Source organism: Euprymna scolopes, chromosome 12 (assembly GCF_053919585.1).
Source record: "Euprymna scolopes isolate OS-2025 chromosome 12, ASM5391958v1, whole genome shotgun sequence".
NCBI lineage: Eukaryota > Metazoa > Mollusca > Cephalopoda > Sepiida > Sepiolidae > Euprymna > Euprymna scolopes.
In genome coordinates, this window is record NC_136493.1 from 136,344,091 (window position 1) to 136,365,834 (window position 21,744).

Below are 21,744 nucleotides of genomic sequence, written 5' to 3' on the forward strand. Positions count from 1 at the left end.
TTATATACTTTTATATTTACATGTATTTATGTACTGGATATAGAGTCAACTTGAATGAATGCGAAACAACGACCAGAATTGTATAGTAAATGTCTTTATTGCTCGCTTATCTCATCAACAATGTGAGGGCGAAACCGATTAACAGTGGTCAGGTTCCATATTTAATATTGGATAACGCCCTAAAAAGTGTTTTCAATATAATAGGTCCCGCTTTGTCAACTAAGCTCCAACCCCCAAAATATCATCATTAGAAACCTTCAGTAAAATATAAGAAGACCACACAAATTTATCAATGAGAATTCGAAGGTTTAAATAATTTATTAAATGTATTAAACTTAACTTAAGATAAATTAAACAACTACACAGAATGTATTAAACTAAAGATAAATTAAACAGCTACACAGAATGTATTAAACTAAAGATAAATTAAACAGCTACACAGAATGTATTAAACTAAAGATAAATTAAACAGCTACACAGAATGTATTAAACTAAAGATAAATTAAACAGCTACACAGAATGTATTAAACTTAAGATAAATTAAACAGCTACACAGAATGTATTAAACTTAAGATAAATTAAACAGCTACACAGAATGTATTAAACTTAAGATAAATTAAACAGCTACACAGAATGTATTAAACTAAAGATAAATTAAACAGCTACACAGAATGTATTAAACTAAAGATAAATTAAACAGCTACACAGAATGTACATATCCCCAACAAAGTCGCTTAGTAACAAAGTCTCATCCCTTCACTATTCAGGTTCCTAAACGCCAAAAAGCTTTCTAGTTTAATAGTTTCTTCTCTCAAACAGTGAAATCACGAATCTATAATAATATCTACAAAATCTGGATGAATTAAATATCATATTTAAGCGTATTTTAAGCACCACCCCGCTAGTCATATATTATTGGTTTTCCGGTGTTCCGATAAAACAATTTCGTCGCTACTTTACTTTTATTTAATTTTTAAATATAACAGGCGGTAGTTAATAAATAGGTAAACAATTCATTCATTTCGACTTTCAGATTTTTAATAAACGATGTGTTAAAATTTTAAGCAACATATATTGCTAAAATAGCGTCAAAGACACTTCATAATTAAATAATTTATAAATATCTAATCGTATCTTCAATCTTTCTTTGTTTTCTACAGCATGTTGGTATAACGGGGAAAAATACAGATATAGACAATCATTCTGGAAGAACTGCAATCGATGCACCTGTCGTCGTAACGGAAGATTCGAGTGTACCAACAAATTCTGTGTACCAAACGGTAAATAAAATTATTCTCTTTATTAAGAGTATTTTTGAAAAATATCAAGGAAAAATTATTTCACTGGTTATTAGACACATAAACATAACATAACCTTTTCAATTTCCGATTAATAAATAATAAAGTCTCCCTGTTCAAATTCCATCCACGCTGATTGGCTCAGCTCTAAAAATTATATTATTCCGGAATTCATTTATTCCGTTTATAAACGAACGCTTAATGAAATTCAAACATGGCGTCGCTACATTTCCCTGCGTGTTTGTTTCCGTGTATTCTGTTCCATATACATGCGTCTAAAATATTATGGAGAGTAGATAATACAGTGGATGTGTTATCGGCAGCTCAAGTAACTCTCGCTTCTCCTTTTTTGTCCCTCAGTCCTCATTCAATGAGTGATTTTTATGACAAAGGGTGAAGAAAAAGCTGCTTAAAGGTCGGTAGTACTCGGTGAACAGTAGTCTGAGATGTCGGAAATTTTTCTGTCTCTGTCTGTCCTTGTGGCCATGTCACTAGTAAGGGTGCTAGAGGTAAACATTTTTGTCTGGGCTGACGTTATCCGCCTGATAGTCAGGGACCAGAACCTTGGATTAACCACTAAGGAGGCTGTCCTATCAGCAGGCGCAAAGTACTGGGACTGCTGTATTGCCATTTGGTGAGTGGATCTGAACCATGCAGTAGGCTCTGGTGGGGCCTCTCGATGCTATACTAGTGGGTAATTGTTACGGCTTTACCTTTTCGTGTGCTACAAAAATTTTTTCCTGTCTTTTTCTGTCTTAATTTCCCTCTCTGTACTGCTCTAACAAAGTATGCCGACCTATTCCACAAATCCCACTACCTCAACATGAAATATCTCCAGAATAAAAACTCGATTAAACTTAGAACCCCATCTTCCAACGTAGACCTCTACTACCAGGTCTCCTTCTCCAACATCAGGGGTCTACGTTCCAACCTTCCAGAGGTTGAAACCCAATTACAAGAGACGAAACCGAACATAGGAATAGGGCCGACCACTTCCCTAGATGAGTTCATAATTAACGGATACTCTAACTTAACAGCTAAACCTGACCCCCAAGATCGCCATGGGCATAGAATATGTGCCTACATTAAGGATGGCTTCCCGTGTGGCATGGATATCTCTAGAGAAGATCCTAATTTACCCTATATGTGCTTCAGGGTTGCACTTCCTAACACCACTGCATTTATATTGGCCCTCTATCGGCCCCACAACAGCGGAGTTACTATCTTTAAGAGCATATCTGAGAAAATATTCCACATATTGTCTGCACATCCCTCGGCTAACATCTACATCTGTGGTGACTTCAACGTCCATAACGTGAAATGGCTGACGCATTCAAATAAGACATACGATTAGGGGAGGTTTTGTCATGATTTTGCCATTGCTTATGACCTCACTCAGATTGTTCGCGAGCCCACCCGTGTGCCCGATACACCCGGTCAATATGCAAGCCTCCTAGACCTTTTTCTCTCAACTTCCCCTGAGCTATGTTCATGTTCCGTTCATTCTCCTCTAGGATCCTCCGACCACTCCGTCGTATCAGTTAAGATAAAAACGAAATGTAAGAAGTCCCCAGACGTACCCCTCCACCGTACTGTATACTGATACTCTATGGCTGACTTGGATAGCTTCCGTACATTCATATCTGATTTACCTCTGCACTCCATGTTTAAAAAGGAACTGTCCTCTATAGTATCAGATCTGACCGAATGGTTTATTGTAGGCATAGACCAATTCATACAATCTAAAAAAATTCCAACAAAAACCTAACAGCCAGCCATGGTTCTCCCCAGAATGTGTTGCTGCTGTCGCGCACAGAAATACTTTTTTTCCATAGCTACCAACGTAATAGATGCACTGAGACTAAAGCTGCTTTCAGGACTGCCAGCAACCACTGTAAAAGAGTAGTAAAACATGCAAGAGAGCTATATGCCCAGTCTGTTAAATCCAAGGTAGCTGATAAGCGGCTTGGTTCCCACCAGTTTTGGCAAAAAAACAATAGGATCCTGAACAGAAGTGTTCGTTCTATCCCAACCATTATCAATGGACCAGAGGTCATCTCGTCAGCGTCAGACAAGGCCAAACTATTTGCAAAGAACTTTGCAGCTAATTCTACCCTATGCGACGAAGGCCATCAACTCCCCATATTTCCTCCTATAACACAGAACAAGCTAGGTAACATACAAATATCCGTGCATGAGGTCGCCAGGCTAATCAAGAACCTAGATTCCAGTAAAGCAACTGGCCCTGATGGCGTCCCAATTATAGTGTTAAAAAAGCTTCAACCAGAACTTGCTCCCATACTTACGAAACTATTTAAGCGCTGCCTTAAGGAGAAGTGCTTTCCGACTCCCTGGAAGACCTCATCAGTTTGCCCTGTATTTAAGAATTCAGGTGATAAGTCCTCTCCCTCTCAGTACAAACCAAAAAGTATCCTGTGTGTTATGAGTAAGTTGCTGGAATCCATATTAAATAGAGAAATAGTCAACCACCTCTGCAGGAATAACCTTCTTAGTGACACACAATATGGTTTCCACTCTGCGAGATCTACAGCAGATGTGCTGACGGTTATATCTCACAGGATTAGTGAATCTCTTGACAAAGGCTTCCTTTCTAGGGCAATTGCTCTTGACATATCAAAGGCCTTCGACAAGGTATGGCATAAGGGTCTACTTCACAAGATTTCCAGCTACGGTATAACTAGAAATGTTTTCTCAATCATTAAATCATTTCTCTTCGATAGGCTCATAAGAGTAGTGGTAGATGGACAAAAATCGGAGGCCTGCAATATAAATGCTGGAGTCCCTCAGGGGTCAATCCTGGGCCCAACTCTCTTCCTGATCTACATCAATGACCTCCCTAAACACATACTTAAATCATTCGTTGACATCTATGCTGATGACACGACCATCTACAGCAACACATCAAAGGCTGTAAATGACAAAGTTCTCTCTGATTCTCTCTCCTTTGATCTCGAGCGCGTGGTTCAGTGGGGGAATACGTGGCTGGTTACCTTTAATGCATCCAAAACCAAACTCATATCCTTACATCATCAACGCTCTGACCCACATCTGGTATTAATTGTGATGGATGGCTCTCGTCTAGGTGAGGCCCCGTGTTTTGACAAGCTTCTGGGTTTGACCTTTACTCCTGATCTGAAATGGAACACGTACATCAAGTCTGTTGCCAAGGTTGCTGGAAAGATGGTGGGATCCTTCTACCGCTCCAGAAGATATCTCACTACTGATGCAATTCTCTATCTATATAAAAGCCAAGTACGTCCAAGGATGGAATACTGTTGCCATATCTGGGCAGGAGCTGCTAAAAACAGCCTATCCTGCCTTGACAGAGTACAAAATAGACTTCGTGGTTTAGTGGGGGATGCCCTTTTCTCTTCCCTGCAACCTCTCTCCCACAGAAGAGACGTTGCGAGCCTATCCTTGTTTTATCGTTATTTCCATGGCAGGTGCTCGTCTGAGTTGTAATCTCTGGTCCCCCCTCGCCAATCTTTCACGAAAAACACCCGTCTAGCTGAATCCACTGTGAAAAATTTCCCTCGCTCTTTAACTGTGCCTAAATCAAAACATACATTCCATGAACAAAGCTTCTTTCTTAGAACTGCGCGCCTGTGGAACTCTGTTCCGTCTGCCTGCTTCCCACCAGACTATAACTTGGATGTCTTCAAGTCCAACGTTAATTAATTCCTAATGAACCGCCCCCTTAAGTAAACACTTCATCAAATCTCCACACTAACGTAATGTACTTGCAATAACCCTTATCCCTGAGTGGCTTCCGGGCCTTGATAAGTGGTGATCACTGTGTACAAATTTTTTAAAAATTTTTTTTACTAAAACCCACTTCCATTGATGCATAATTTAAAATGTTACCTACCTGCATTATTTTCTCTAAAAATACGCCAGAAGATCTTTTCTTTAATTAAGAAATAACTAAAACTAAGATGAACTTTCGAATTTTCCCATATTCTGATCCCCCAAAACAGCAAATTAATAAAATGTGAAAAAAAAATAAGCAAGTAAAAAATGTTCTGGAATGTAGCTTACCAGAATTTGATGTGGATGGGTGAAACGATGGAATTCAGTGTGTCGATAGTTCGAGAAAGAAATCAGCACGGCCTTGATCGACTGTTTGTCCCCCTTATGTTGATCGGATGAGAAAATATTTGCATTTGGTGATTATAAACCCCCCTATAGTCCATCCATAGTGAGTTTATCAGTTAGTCAATTTTAGTTCATTCGTTCACTGACGGTTCTATTTTTTGTTACAGTTACAAGGACGAGTAGTAGTTGTAAGAAAGGAGGCAATTCATTGCAACTCTCAGAAAAGTTTACCCAAAAGTCGTGAAGGAGTTACCACACAAGGAGGCCATTTCACTGTTATTCCCCCCTTTCCAGTCGAGTTCGGGTTTTGATGCTTCGAGTTACTTAAACCTCCATTTCGTCGGCTAAAAATCAGACAGGAAAAATTGCAATCGTTTTCATTACGGTCGTAACGCTAGATTTTATTATACGAATTAGTAAATAAATTAATTCCTATATTTATAATCACTCTAATTTTACAAATAATACCCCCCTCCAAAAAAAAAAAATATCTTATTAAAATACAAGATTCGTTTTCAAATTTGTTCTATATCTTAATCTTCCTAGAAAATATATTAATATATTTTTAATCATTATAAACTTTTAAACATAAGAATATTCACAAACAATGTATAAAATCTAAATGTGTTCTGCTAATTTTATCTTTACAATCGATGCATATGTCCCCAAACTGATAACATTCTGTCGTCAAACAGCGAAGAAAATTATGATCACATTTAGAGGAGTAACAATTCCGGAAATTGTACAATTGTGATAATCAGTATCTTATTAAAATCTACAATTCTGTCCAGTTTTTCATAGTTTGATCTTTGAAAAACTAATATAGATATAAAATAAAGTAAGAAAAAAGTTTATTAAATGTATTTTAAATGTTTCCATTGTTTTTTATCCAGGCTGTTGGTATAATGGGATAAATTATGGAATTGGCAAAAAGTTCTGGAAGAATTGTAATCAATGTACCTGCCGTAGTAATGGAAGATTCACTTGTATTTCTAAATTTTGTTCACGAAACGGTAAATAAAATTATTCTATTATTAGCAATGCTATTTCCAGAAATTAAACTTAGACATTCAATGTTATATTTAGATCTATGTTTCACTTTTTAAAAAATTATTTTATCTTCAAATAATGAATATATGTATATATATATATATATATATATATATATATATATATATATATATATATATATATATATATATATATAGTCTGTTCATTATACAAACATTAGACTATATATCAACCCTGTCTTCCATTGAGCACTCTTTAATAATCACGCAGGTTTCAAGGGGTTTACTACTAGGAAACCAGTCTACACAACCATTATATATATATATATATATATATATATATATATATATATATATATATATATATATATGTGTGTGTGTGTGTGTGTGTGTGTGTATATTTGTGGAAATATATTTTCTTATAATTAATATATACCAATCCTTATTTAAGAAGCTCAATGTAATTAAAGAGCAATATAGAGAATAAATTACAAAAGACTATATAACAAATTTATGATATTGACGATCTTATAATTAATTCCTTTAATTAAGTTGACATCTACAATTCTTGACAGTATCTGTTTCGTAGCGCAAAATCAATCACTTAATTATTATATCAATCATTGAATCTTTTATCCCCTTAACTCATCAGAAGAAATAGCAACAATCAATCCGTCAAAATTAAATATAGTGCGTTTTAACATGATTAAAATCCGAAAATTGGAAGAGAAGCTGTAAATACCGTATATGTTTCCATTACGCCATTTTGTATTCTAGAACTAAAGTCAATTATAGAGTTGATTTTTTGTTACGAAACAGATACTGTCAAGAATTGTAAATGTCAACTGAATTAATGGAACGAATTATAAGATGGTCAACATCATGAACTTTGGGATATAGACTTTTGTCATTTACTCACTATATATATATATATATATACATATGTATATATATATATATATATATATATATACATATGTATATATATATATATATATATATATATATATATTACAAATGATAATAAAACGTAAAAACAATTTCTGTTCACTAAGCAGTTAATTAACTTATTATATTAAGAATTAGACTGTATTCCAATAATATTCACATAATAAGTATTTTATTAAAATTTACGCTTTAATTTTTAGTTTTTAAAAAAAATATTTTAAGCTACAAAAATATAGCAAATATGTATAAAATGTAAACCATAGAATGATTCCCAAAGTACGAAATATATAAAATTCTAAACGTATTTTTGATGTGTATCTTTCTTTTATACACAGCGTGTTGGAATAACGGGAGGAAGTACAAAATTGGACAACGGATTTGGCAGAATTGCAATCGATGCATTTGCCGTCGCAATGGTAGATTCCTTTGTACCAGCATATTCTGTCCACCAGTCGGTAAATAACACTATTTCTCCTATTCAAACAAAAACTAGATTCGAACATCATAGGCAAAGATAATCATTTTCTGATTTTTTCCGAAAAATAAGTTAAAAGATCGTAGCATAAACATACATTTTTAACATAACTCTATTCTTTAATTTTTTATTGTATTTATAATTTTCTCTTTGTTTTTTACGTAGGCTGTTGGCATAACGGGATGACATACGGAATTGGAGAAAAACTGTGGATCAAATGCAATCGTTGCACATGCACACGTTTCAGTGGAATCAATTGTCCTAAAAGAGTATGCCCCTCAAACGGTAAGGAAAATTATTGTAATTATATGAAACTAAAATCCGAAAGTCGGACTCAAATAAGTCATATCCTATTAAATTATACGATTAAATTTAGAGTGTTTTTCCATATTTTTACGTTTAAAATAGCAAATAAGAATTTCATGTTATCATAAAATATAAAAGATGAAATAAATGTTAAAAATTCATAAAGTATGAATGTTAAATGTATTTTATATTTATTTTATACACAGAATGTTGGCATAATGGAAGAAAGTACACAATTGGACAGAAGTTCAAGGTTGATTGCAATCAATGCACATGCCGTCTTAACGGTAGATACGATTGTACCAGGAAATGGTGTCCACGAAACGGTAAATAAAATTATTCTGTTTAGTTTAAATAAAACAAATTCCAGAAATTGTACTCAGATATAATCAGTATCGTACTAAAGTCTACAACTATCTCGAGTAGTTTCATATTTTAATTCTTCGCCAATCCTAAAAGGTTTTGTACCATAATGAAAAACATATAAACTTTAGATGTATTTTTTTAACATCTTTTATTAGTTATCTACACATATCCATAGTATAAGACGAAAAGTTACAGAATTGGCCAAATTTTTGGAAGAATACAATCTATGAAGCAATCATCGTAACGGTGTATTTCATTGTACGAACACATTTTTTTCACTCATCCGTAAATATAATTATGTTTTCGATTTTCTCGGGAAAAATTATAAATTAAACAAAATTTAAATAAGCCGTAAAAGTAGATTCGATTATACCAACAACTTCTTTTCAGTTTTATCATTCTATATATTGAAATTAAGGTTGACCGAAAAGTCGTACTTATGTTTTTATTGAAATCTTCGTATCGTTTTTTTTTTTCGAAATTTTTACAAATTTTAGTTCATTCAACAGAGCAAACAAATATATCATAAAATAGTATGCAAATAAAAACATGGAGGAATACATAAATAAACATGTATAAATTTCGAAATAAGCGTTGTGTGTTTTAATATTTGTTTTTACACAGGATGTATGTATGACGGAATAAGTTACAGAACTGGACAAAAGTTCTGGATGAATTGCAATCAATGCACATGCCGCCCTAACGGTAAATCCAGTTGCACAAAGAAACCGTGTCAACAAAACGGTAAATATAATCATACTTTCCATTCATAATAAAGCAGTTACTAAAAATCATACTGAAACTCTATAAATCTCTAATATAGATTTTCGAGTTTTTCCATATTTTGTTTCTACATAATATATAGAACAATATAATTAAATTAGCATAATATTGTATAAGAAAATAATCTATATATAAATACGATAGCGTGTTTGTTATTTATTTTGTGTGTTACGCTTACATCCGAGTAACTATCGTTTAATTTTAATGGACTTCCATTTCTTGTAATATATAATTTTACCAAAAAATCTTCATAAATTTTGATTTTGGTTTCGATTGTAGCTGATGGCACTCAAGTGATCTATCTTTTTATAAATAATTTTACCAAGAATTCTTCATAGATTTTGGTTCCGGTTTCGATCATAGTTGAAAGGAACTGATATATATATATATATATATATATATATATATATATAATATACGTATATATAGACACCTATATATAAATACATATATATACAAATATGCATATATATAGATAGATACATATTTTTATAAGGTTGTTTCGATTTCAATTCGAGCTGACGCACCCAAGTCATATGAATATATATATATATATATATATATATATATATATATATATATATTAAATTATAATTTATAATATATAAGAATCGACAGAAAATTGACCATATAATGATATATACGAAATCTTCATAAATTAAAATATCATATTTAAACGTATTTTACGACTGGGCTATTCCGGGCACTCCTACTAGCTTAGATAAATACTTCTGCAGTTTAAACAACAGAGCTACAGTAATATTATGGCGTATCTGTTGACGCTGAATATCCACAGAATGCCAATCTCAATAAGCAATTGTCTTCCGTGTTCCTGCTTTCAAGCTGACTACAATATGCTTTTCTTCAAGTCTAACGTAAACAAGTTTTTGATGAGCCGTTCCATATAAGTTAACAAATTTACCGTATTTCCCATTACTAATCGATTACTATATTGTCCAATTTCTACTGTACACAAAACCTTATACAACTCTAAATGTATTTTTTAATTTTTTAATTTTTTAAACACAGTATGCTGGTATAACGGTAAGAAGTACAGAATTGGAACTGATTTTTGGGTGCAATGCAATCGATGCACATGCCGTCGTAACGGTAGATTCGTTTGTACTAACGATATCTGTCTACAAAATGGTAAATAAACTTATTCTTATTATCTCTTCTCTTCTCCTCTATCTTCTATCTATCTTCTATATAAATAAAATGAACTCATTTTGTCCCTTCCGACTTTGACCTTAATAGGATTAAAATCATGACATTACATGCAAATGTAATGCGTACAAACTGTAGCACATTATCTGAGGTGTGCTATAGGCCTGTTACCTCTTCAGTTCCTCAACAATGGTACATTCCTATATTTTTTCCACTGAGAGTCCACTGCCAAAATCAGTTAGAGTCAATGGAAGTTGCAACATTTTTTTTCTCTATTAAATTCATCCTTTCCCCGTTCCCCATTTACACCGCAGCGGATGCGTTCACAAGGAACATTACGAGGAAACACCGGTTGGGAATCGTACAAGGTTATTTATGCCGTTTATTTTTTAAAAATATTTTTTCCCTGAATTATGCTTTCTGTTTTTCCCATCATAAAAAAAATAAAAATAAAAACGCGGCAACACGATTATTATTATTGTTTTCTTTTTGCTTTTTTTTTAGTTAGTGTAAGGCGCAACCTGCGGGACTAACCGGTTTTTACTTCCGGTTTTAACGACTCTAATCGTGAAATCTAACTATGACCTTTGTTTATGAGTGCTTTCAACGTAGCATTTACCTTTACACAAAGAATTTATTCTTTACTATTTATTACTACAACGCAAATTAAAATTAAAACAAATAAGTCCATTTACAATTTGAGAAAACAAAAAACTTCCGCCGGATCGTTCATATTTTTTAATTGTGTTTTTTTTTCAACGATTAATAAAAATAGTTTTAACATTGTTTGTTTTATAATATTTAAACAGTCTTATTTTTTATTTTTATTTTTTTATTCAATTTTCACCCTAAACAAGGCACAGTGCCACTTTGAAGCAGGGGACTACTATTAGGGAATTAATTAGCGGGGTCATTATGAAGGGAGAAGAGTAGAAAGATGTTTGTTAACATTACACTTGAACTTCTGCATATCATTGCAGTTGGGAAAGCAGAATCCCGGAAGGGAGTTCCAAAGACCCGCAGTTCTGGGGAAGAAACTATTGGAGTAAAAGGCTTTCTTGCACCTAGGGATCTCTACTGTAAAGGGATGAGACTTAGTAGCTTGTCGGGTTTGTCGGGGGTAGTTACGTCGGGGAGGTACAAGTGTTTGCAGTTCGTCAGAGCATTCACCATTAAAGTATTTGTAGAACAGGCAGAGGGATGCAACATCTCGTCGATGGGACAGAGGTTGAAGCCTAGATGACAGTTCAGGACCTATCAGGTTGGCGAGTCTCTTTTGAACCCTGTCCAGGAGCGAGAGACAAGCAGCAGATGCACCAGCCCAGATGTGACAACAGTACTCCATACATGGGCGAATGGTTGCCTTATAGAGGTATAGGATACTGGCAGGCATAAGTAGTTTTCTAGCACGGTAGAGGGAGCCGACCTTCCTTGCAGCAGCCTTGGCAATGCTCTCAATGTGTCTATTCCAGTTCATATTCCCGGTAAACGTTAGGCCGAGGAGTTTAAAAGAAGTACTTTCAGGCAATGTGTTCTTGGCCATTGCTATTGGTGGTAGAGAAGGTTTCTTGTAGTTATTGAAGGAAACAAGCTTAGTCTTAGCAGCATTGAATGTGACCAACCATTTTTGTCCTCATTCCACTACGGATTGGAGGTCATCCTCTAGTGTTTCTGCCATTTCCTTGGATATGTGTTCATTTGTTTTCCCCTCATATCTGTTATAGAGAGTGGTGTCATCGGCAAATATACCCATCTCCGAAACAATATTATCAGGGAGGTCGTTTATGAATATCAGGAATAATAGAGGTCCAAGGATAGACCCCTGAGGTACTCCCGCATTTATGTCATATTGTTTGGATGTATGTCCGTCGAGGACAACTTTGATTTTTCTATTACTTAAGAAGGATTTAATTACATTATGAATTCTTCCAGTGATTCCATATGATCTAATTTTCCTTAGAAGACCATCGTGCCATACCCTGTTAAAAGCCTTAGATATATCAAGGGCCACCGCTCTACCCTCCCCTGTTTTATCCAATGAACGGTAAAAACGTTCAGAAACTACAGTTAAGATATCTGCTGTTGAACGGGCTTGCCTGAATCCATATTGTTTGTCAGTCAGGAGTTTAGCAGTTGTTAGGTGCTGGGCTAGGGCTTGATTAACTAAGGACTCAAATATTTTGGCGAAAAGTGGGAGGAGGCTAATGGGGCGATAATTTAGTGGGTCAGTTCTTTCACCAGAATTCTTGAAGACTGGTACCACAGACTTCGCTTTGTTTTCATTTTACCACCCCAACCACACACGCCTCTAAAAACCCAGGCAACGCCGGTTACCCACCGCTAGTTGACAGTAGTGTTAACTACCAAACTCCTGCTCGGAGATGAACATTTTATATTATTTCAAATTATAGAGAAGTGATAATAAAATTGAAAGGGCCGTCGGTAGACTTGAACATGGGTGATTAAACATAACTCTTCGAAAATTATGAGAAGTGGAGCAATTGGACGCATGATTTGTCAGAGAACGAAAATCCCCTACCAATCAGATTAAAAAATAGCGACTGTCCAAGAAATCGGGTAGACAAAAATCTCAGATAAAGATCGTTTGCCTGTTAACTTGGAGCAAAGTGTAGTATGTTTTCTGAGATCACACTCCGTCTTCTGTATCGTCGACCCGGAAAGAAATACACCTTAATTCAGGAAATTTAAATTTTAGTCCGAATTCATACATTATTTTATACGATTTAATCTCACGCTTTTTAAAAAATATTTTTCTCTAGCAAAATAGAAAACGAAATATTAGCTATATATTAATACGGTAGCGTGTGTAATTTTGTGTCACGCTTACATCCTTTTTCTTTCAAGTGACTGTCGTGTAATTGTTATGACCTTTCATTTCTTGCAATAATAATAATAATAATAATAATAATATATATATATATATATATATATATATATATATACTAGACTACCCGTGACCCGTTGGGTCAGTATGTTAGATTAGCTATGGAATGAATGTATGAGCGTGACACTTGTGACGTAAAGAAAATAGTTTTTGTAACATAACAGAAACATTTCTATGAAAGTATATTAAAATGAAAACAGAATATAGATAGATTTCTATGAGTTGTTCTGTTTATAATTGTTTATTTAAAAACACTTACAGCCATTGAATTATAAGTGGTTTGCCATACTTATATGTAAATGTGCACTGAACAGATACTGTAATACTTCAAATTAAATTCAAATTTTGATGTATCTTTTTAAATGAAATTGTTATTTTAAAGTACAGAATAGTAAAAAAAACACTCTCCGCGTGTTAAGAATGGCTTTTTAAATAGAAAATAAAAAAATAAAATGTAACTTTTTTCATTTATTTTAAACAAACAGTCATGACCCATTGGGCCAAATATTTAATTTATGTTAATAATAAGTTCAATAAAATTAATTAAGACAATGTTGTAATTAACGATGTAAAAAAAAAAGCAGAAAGTATTAACAATTGTTTATTTGGATAATTTAAACACGAAAAAAAACAATTAGGACGCTGAAAATGTACACAGTAAAACAATACTTTTTATTGTGTTGATTATTTATTTGTAAAAACACGCAACATGTTCGGGGTTATTTATTTATGTTGGTAGTGTAGAAGAAAATGTATGAATGTTTTTAAGAAAGTTGTATTAAAAATGGAGAATAAATTTAAAAAAAAGGAAGAACGTGGGTAAATCGCTGTTGTAAAATGCTCTTATAGTTACCAACGGGTCAAAGTTGATTTATTTGCAAGAAAATTGCGACAGTATAGTTGTAATACAGAATAGTTGCAAAACATTCCCACCCTTCCCATGTTAAATAATGATTTCCAAATAATGACGCTAATATTTCAGTTCGCAGGTCAAATTCTGCAAAAGTAGCAATTTGTGTTTATTTGTTTACGCTGTTATGGGTTTATGTTTATGTACACATGCGCAACCGGAAGTCGTAACTTTCTTTCTGATCTAGATCAATGATCCTCCTAAACACATACTTAAATCATTCGTTCACATCTATGCTGATGACACGACCATCTACAGCAACATATCACAGGCTATAAATTACAAAGTTCTCTCTGATTCTCTCTCCTCTGATCTCGAGCACGTGGTTCAGTGGAGGAATACGTGGCTGGTTACCTTTAATGCATCTAAAACCAAGCTCCAATATTTACATTATCAACGCTCTGATCCTCATCTGGCATCAAGTGAAATGGATGGCTCTTGTCTAGGAGAATCCCCATTTTTTGACAAGCTTCGGGGCTTGACCTCTACTCCTGATCTGAAATGGAGCACGTACATCAATTCTGTTGCCAAGGTCGCTAGAAAGATGGTGGGATCCTTCTACCACCCCAGAAGATATCTCACTACTGATGCAATTCTCTATCTATATAAAAGCCAAGTACGTCCAAGGATGGAATACTGCTGCCATATCTGGACAGGAGCTGCTAAAAACAGCCTATCCTGCCTTGGCATAGTACAAAATAGACTTCGTGGCTAAGTGGGGGATGCCCTTTTCTCTTCCCTGCAACCTCTCCCCCACAGAAGAGACTTTGCTGACCTATATTTGTTTTATCGTTATTTCCATGGCAGGTGCTCGTCTGAGTTGTAATCTCTGGTCCCCCCTCGCCAATCTTTTAAGAAAAAACACCCGTCTAGCTGAAACCACTGTAAAAAATTTTCCCCACTTTTATCTGTACATAAATCAAAACGTAGATTCCATGAACAAAGCTTCTTTCTTAGAACTGAACGCCTTTGGAACTCTGTTCCGTCTTCCTGCTTCCCACGTGACTACAAACTGGATCTCTTCAAGTCCAACGTAAACAAATTCCTGATGAACCGCCACCTTACGTAGACACTTTAGTAAATCTCAACACTAACGTACTGTACATGCAACAATGCTAATCCTTGAGTGGCTTCCGGACCTTGATAAGTGGTGACCACCTTGTAAATAAAAAACATATCCACACCCGAGCAACGCCGACTACCACCGCTAATATAAAATAAACGTAAAAAAAATTGCAAAGCATTCTCAATGTATAGTTTTTTTAAAATATATTTTTTATTTCTTCTCTTTTTCTAGCAGGTTGTTGGTATAAAGGGACTAATTATAGAATGGGACAAAAGTTCTGGAAGAATTGCAATAAATGTACCTGTCGCCCTAACGGAAAATCAACTTGTACAACAAAAATATGTCCAGCAAAAGGTAAATGAAATTATTTATTATCAGCATTCTATAAACACCAATTATTTATTTTTGCCATGGCTTTCATTAAAAATCTCTAAATTATTTTGAACATAACATAGGAAAAATCTCTAAATTAATCTTTTCGTATATGATGCTCAAAATAATTTTGAGATTTTTCCTATGTCATACTCAAAATAACTTCGAGATTTTTCGTATGTTATGATCGAAATCATTCTGAGATTTTTCATATGCCATACTCAAAATCATTTTGAGATTTTTCATATATAATGCTCAAAATAATTTCGAGAACTCTCGTATGTGATTCTCAAAATAATTTTGAGACTTTTTGTATATGATGCTCAACATAATTTTGAGACTTTTCATATGTGATTCTTAAAATAATTTTGAGATTTTTCATATGTGATGCTTAAAATAATTTTGAGATTTTTCATATATGATTCTCAAAATAATTTGCAGATTTTTCATATGTAATGCCCTAAATAATTTCGAGATTTTTCATATGTGATGCTTAAAATAATTATTTACATTTTTATATATGATCCTCAAAATAATTTTTAGAATTCTCGTATGTGATGCTCAAAATAATTTTGAGAATTTTCATATATGATGCTCCAAATCATTTAGAGATTTTTCATTTGTGGTAGCTCAAAATAATTTGCAGATTTTTCATATACAATGCTCAAAATAATTTTCAGATTTTTCGTATGTGATGCTCAAAATAATTTTGAGATTTTTCATATATAATGCTCAAAATGATTTTCAGATTTTTGGTATGTGATTCTCCAAATAATTTTGAGATTTTTCATATGTGATGCTCCAAATAATTTTGAGATTTTTCATATATAATGCTCAAAATGATTTTCAGATTTTTCATATGTGATTCTCCAAATAATTTTGAGATTTTTCATATATGATGCTCAAAATAATTTTGAGATTTTTCATATGTGATGCTCAAAATAATTTTGAGATTTTTCATATGTGATGCTCAAAATAATTTTGAGATTTGTCCTATGTGATGCTCAAAATAATTTTGAGATTTTTCATATGTGATGCTTAAAATAATTTTGAGATTTTTCATATGTGATGCTCAAAATAATTTTGAGATTTTTCATATGTGATGCTCAAAATAATTTTAAGATTATTCATATGTGATGCTCAAAATAATTTTGAGATTTTTCATATGTGATGCTCAAAATAATTTTGAGATTATTCATATGTGATGCTCAAAATAATTTTGAGATTTTTCATATGTGATGCTCAAAATAATTTTGAGATTTTTCGTATGTGATGCTCAAAATAATTTCATGAAAATCCTTTTGTAGATTTTTTATAGGTTATAAAATTAAAATATATATCATCATAAATACATAAAACATAAAAAATAAAAAAAATAAGATTTTATAAAATATACCAAGTTTGTCGGTCATCATCATCCTCATCATATCGGATAAATCAGAATAATCTATTATTGGGATCGGTTTTTCCGATGTTTTTAGCCAAAATTATTTCTAGAAAGACTTCGAGTAGTCATGAGAGAGATCACGAGAAGGTTGCCAACATCTTTAGTGAAAATGATTTTTTTAGGGACGATCTGGATTCGAATTTGCGAATCAGGTTTCAGTTTTTGTCGTTAACCACGTGACAACCGTGATCTGCAAATTGGTTGGTAGAACGGGAAAAATAGAAAAGTCGACCAAGGTTTTGCAATAATTGATAAAAATCGAATTGAATTTCTATTTGTACTTTGTTGTTTTTCTTTTTGTACAGCATGTTGGTATAACGGGAGAAAGTACGCAATCGGAAACAAATTTTGGAAGAATTGTAATCAATGCACTTGCCGTCGTTATGGTGGATTCGCTTGTACTAACAACTTCTGTCTATCAAACGGTAAATATAATTATTTCTCTACTCAATTTAATAAGAAAAACATACACAGGAAAAAAAGACATCTTTTTTAAAATCTAAGATTTATTTTCGATCTTTTCCATATTTTGATCCCCGAAAAAGCAAGTGTCTGTCTAGAAGACACAAAGCATAATCTTGTCTCGGCGCATAAGCGCGTTGGCGATATGAAGGCTAGCATTCTGAGGAGACAATCAATGTGTGAAATGGTTGAGGATTCGTACAATATCCACTGTTCATCACTGGAACGTACTCGATTGAATGAGGATGCGCTACAGTGGCGAGAAAGTAGCAATACGCATGTTGCCCTCGTTGTCTTATAGTTACCTCTAATAGCGTTTGCACAGTTTATATTACTTAGGCGGTATAGGTAAAGTCTATGTATTTCACCAGAGACATAAAACTGTCTTATGTGTTCACCAGACTACTCCTCTTTTAAGGATTCCATTATTCAAAACCTGTAGCCGACAACTACGAGGTTCATCACGGAAGGGGCAACTCTTTCGACTTGAATTTTTTAATCCAACAGCTACGTTCTCTCACAACACTATCACTAAACGCTTGACATATGCGGCAACTTGATGCAACCTCTGATAAACCCACTTTGACTTCGTAAAGCAACCAGCACTAAGCGAGATATCTAGACACTTTCACCCTTGCTATTAGCTGATGACCAAAGACACTGTTTTTTTTTATTAGTTTGATGTTCCTACTTCCGGCTGTTTAAATTTGAAAACAATTACTGCACTCATTACGTATATATTTCAACTTTATTCAATTGACAATAAAAAAGGACAGAATTTTTTATTACACAGTATATTGCACTTTTTATCTTTGTTATTATCCATTAAGTTGATATCATGGAAAAAGATACATATTTAGTCAAATGTTATTCCCATGATTATAATCAATGGTAATCAATATCTCATTAAAATCTACGATATACTCTTGAGTTTCTCCAGATTTATTCCCAAAAGTACAAATAAAATATCTACAGATATTAATAATTTAAATGTATTGCAATTCATGAATACAAATATACTAAATGTCGTTTTTCGTTTCTACCCAGGATGTTGGTATAACGGGATTATATACGGAACTGGTCAAATGTTCTGGAGAAATTGCAATCAGTGCACTTGCCGTCGTAACGGTAGATTTGTTTGCACCAAAAAACCCTGTCAACGAAACGGTAAATAGAATTATTTATTTTATTAGCAATTGAGCAAAATCTGAGAATTAGTTTCTAAGATAATCATTTTATCAAAATATACGACGATTTGCGAATTTATCCCTATTTTTATATTTTAAAAAGAAAGTATAAAATTATCATAAAAAGTAAAACCAAAAAATTCCAAAATTAAGAAATATATGACATTTTAAATTAATTTTCTCATATATTTTTACAACAAGAATTTTAATATATAATGCAAATGAAAACAACAGAATAATGTTATTATACAAACGTAATAATAAAAACTTTATATATTTATGTTGATTTTTTTTTTATATCTATTCCTAAAATTCTTATATTTGGTTTTTACCAAACATGTTTGTATAATGGGAGGAAGTACATAATTATGCACACACACAGACACACACACACACACACATATATATATATATATACATATATATATATATATATATATGAACCTGAACGTCTGTGTGTGTGTCTGAGCACGAATAGGCTCCTATATGGTTGACTATTATAGAAAACTGATCACATATAATGACAGAAGATTTATTGAGACCCAGGAATAGGTATGTTTGATCTGGCATAATGATGAGTCATTAAAATTGTGTGGTCTGCGCACGCGCCTGGTCCACAAAGTATGGAAATAAAAAATTTAAAAATAATAAAAAAAAAACGTTTACAAGTGTTTTTGATACAGATGTACATAATAATACTTTGATAAGTATATTTTAACTTAAATAGGGATGGTATAATAGAATTGTGGGGTCTGCGTTCGCGCCTGGCCTCCATAGAATGGAAATAGGTACACACTTTAATAAAGACTTTTCATATCTATCTGCGTAAGTATACTTTGATAATTATGTTTCAGTTTGAAGAAATATGGTATAATAAAATTATGGGGTGTCCGTTCGCGCCTGAACTCCATAGTATGGAAATATGTCACAAAGTTTAACAAGGTTCTTTTTAATATAGATCCACAGAATATTGTGATAAGTGTTTCAGTATGAACAGGTATGGTATAATAAATTATGGGGGTTATCTATTTTATTTTTACTTTCATCATATTTTGCTTTGGTTTTGATACCCCCAAAATTCGAAGCTATCTATTTACAACCCTTTCTTTTCATAACCTATCATACTTTCATAAATCAGAGTCCATTTTCTGTAGGCTGTTTTTTGAACCGAGTCAAGGACGGGTACTTTTGCTAGTATATATATAAAACAAATAAATTACAAAAGTCTATATTTCAAATTTCAAAATGTTGTCCATCTTACAATATATTCCTTTAAGTACATTGACATGCACTATTCTTTACAGCACCTGTTCCGTAGCGAAAATTAATTAATTTAATTATTATATCAATCAATGAATCTATTCTGACCGTAACTCCTCAATAGAAATAGCACCTATCAATTCATTGTAAGAAAATAAACTGTATATGGGCATGATTACAAAATCAAAAAAATTGGGGAAAAAATTGCAATTACTTTCCATTTTTCTTTTATTAAGTCATTCTTGGAATATAGACTTTTATCATTTATTAGTTCTATACTCTGTAATTACATTGAGCTTCATAAGTTTCTAAAGGATTAGCATAAATAATATGTGAAATATAACTAAAAAAACATATTTCCACAGATTTTTATATATATATATATATATATATATATATATATATATATATATACATATGCATATATATACGCATATATATATGTGTATATGTATATATTTAATTTCATATAAACAATTTACATATTCACGACGCAGACAATGCTAATGTTTCGATCAACTAATGATCTCATCCGGTTACCCAAAGTTTCTATTTCATGAGAAATTAACCTTTGGTTTAATGACTATACTATTTATCAAACACCAATTTTGTGTCACGCAGTAAGGTTATTAGTTTACATAAACATTGGTATTGCTGTGTTGTGATTACGTAAATTGTTTACTTGAAATTTAATAAATATATACCTTGTTCTTTTTATGAGACACTATGTATAACCACGTTAAATTCATTGGTACTTATCTTTGGATTTCTTTAAAATGGAATAATAATATTAATAATAATGATGATATAATAATTATATGCATATGTTTATATCTATAAAGAACTAGCGGGGGAGGGGGCTTTGCCAGGATGTAAAGTACACGTAAATGTTATATTTTATTTTGTCTACATTTCGTATATATTATTACAGAGTGTGATTTCAAAAGTAAAAAAAAAGTATTTGGGTGCCATCAGCTAAAATCGAAACCGAAAGCAAACGGTAGCATTCAAAGCTGGTGACGTAACCACTGTACCAACGTGACACGTATACGAACTAATTACAAAATTAAAAATTAAAATTAAACTAAGATGAATGTACAAAATATATAACGATTTTTATAATTTTGACTCTTTTTGAACTCCTTAAAAACTACCTTAACCGACTAAAGACCGATAAAAGAACAGTCCGTAAAAAATTCAATCATTTGAGACTGCTAGCGCCATTCTACGACCTTCAGTTTTGGGGTAGATAGAGTTTGAAAATATGAAGATAGACAGACGCATAAGCTTTTATGTATTTGATTATGTAAAACTCTAAATGTATTTCGTATTTTTTCAATCTAGGATGCTGGTATAACGGTAAAAAATACGGAATTGGTAAAATGTTTTGGAGGAATTGCAACCGATGCACGTGCCGCCCTAACGGGAATTTCAATTGTACCAGAAAACTGTGTCAAGAAAACGGTAAATAAAATTATTCTCTGTATTGTCAATAAAATATATCTAAAGATATTACTTAGACATAACTGGCAACTTATTAAAATTCACAATTATTTTAGGATTTGTCCATATTAAATTTTGTCAAAGAAGCCAGAGAAAAATAGCATCTTACACAAAAAGTAAAACATAAATTACAATATAAAGAAATTGTACATCTTTTTTGTAA

The 21,744-nt window shown here is 32.8% G+C and overlaps 1 protein-coding gene across 41 annotated transcripts in view; it reads left to right on the forward strand.

Annotated features, from left to right (window-relative positions):
• LOC145291506 (uncharacterized) overlaps positions 1-21,744 on the forward strand; it is a 351,327-nt gene that overhangs the window by 210,087 nt on the left and 119,496 nt on the right. For 40 of the 41 annotated variants that reach the window (XM_080137468.1, XM_080137469.1, XM_080137432.1 and 37 more), the window contains 11 exons: positions 1,161-1,280; positions 6,308-6,427; positions 7,708-7,827; positions 8,013-8,132; positions 8,360-8,479; positions 9,144-9,263; positions 10,332-10,451; positions 15,582-15,704; positions 17,475-17,594; positions 18,679-18,798; positions 21,423-21,542. In XM_080137468.1, the coding sequence (XP_079993594.1) occupies positions 1,161-1,280; positions 6,308-6,427; positions 7,708-7,827; positions 8,013-8,132; positions 8,360-8,479; positions 9,144-9,263; positions 10,332-10,451; positions 15,582-15,704; positions 17,475-17,594; positions 18,679-18,798; positions 21,423-21,542 (1,323 nt within the window). The remainder of the gene's footprint in view (positions 1-1,160; positions 1,281-6,307; positions 6,428-7,707; positions 7,828-8,012; positions 8,133-8,359; positions 8,480-9,143; positions 9,264-10,331; positions 10,452-15,581; positions 15,705-17,474; positions 17,595-18,678; positions 18,799-21,422; positions 21,543-21,744) is intronic. The other variant, XM_080137434.1, reaches the window with a different exon arrangement.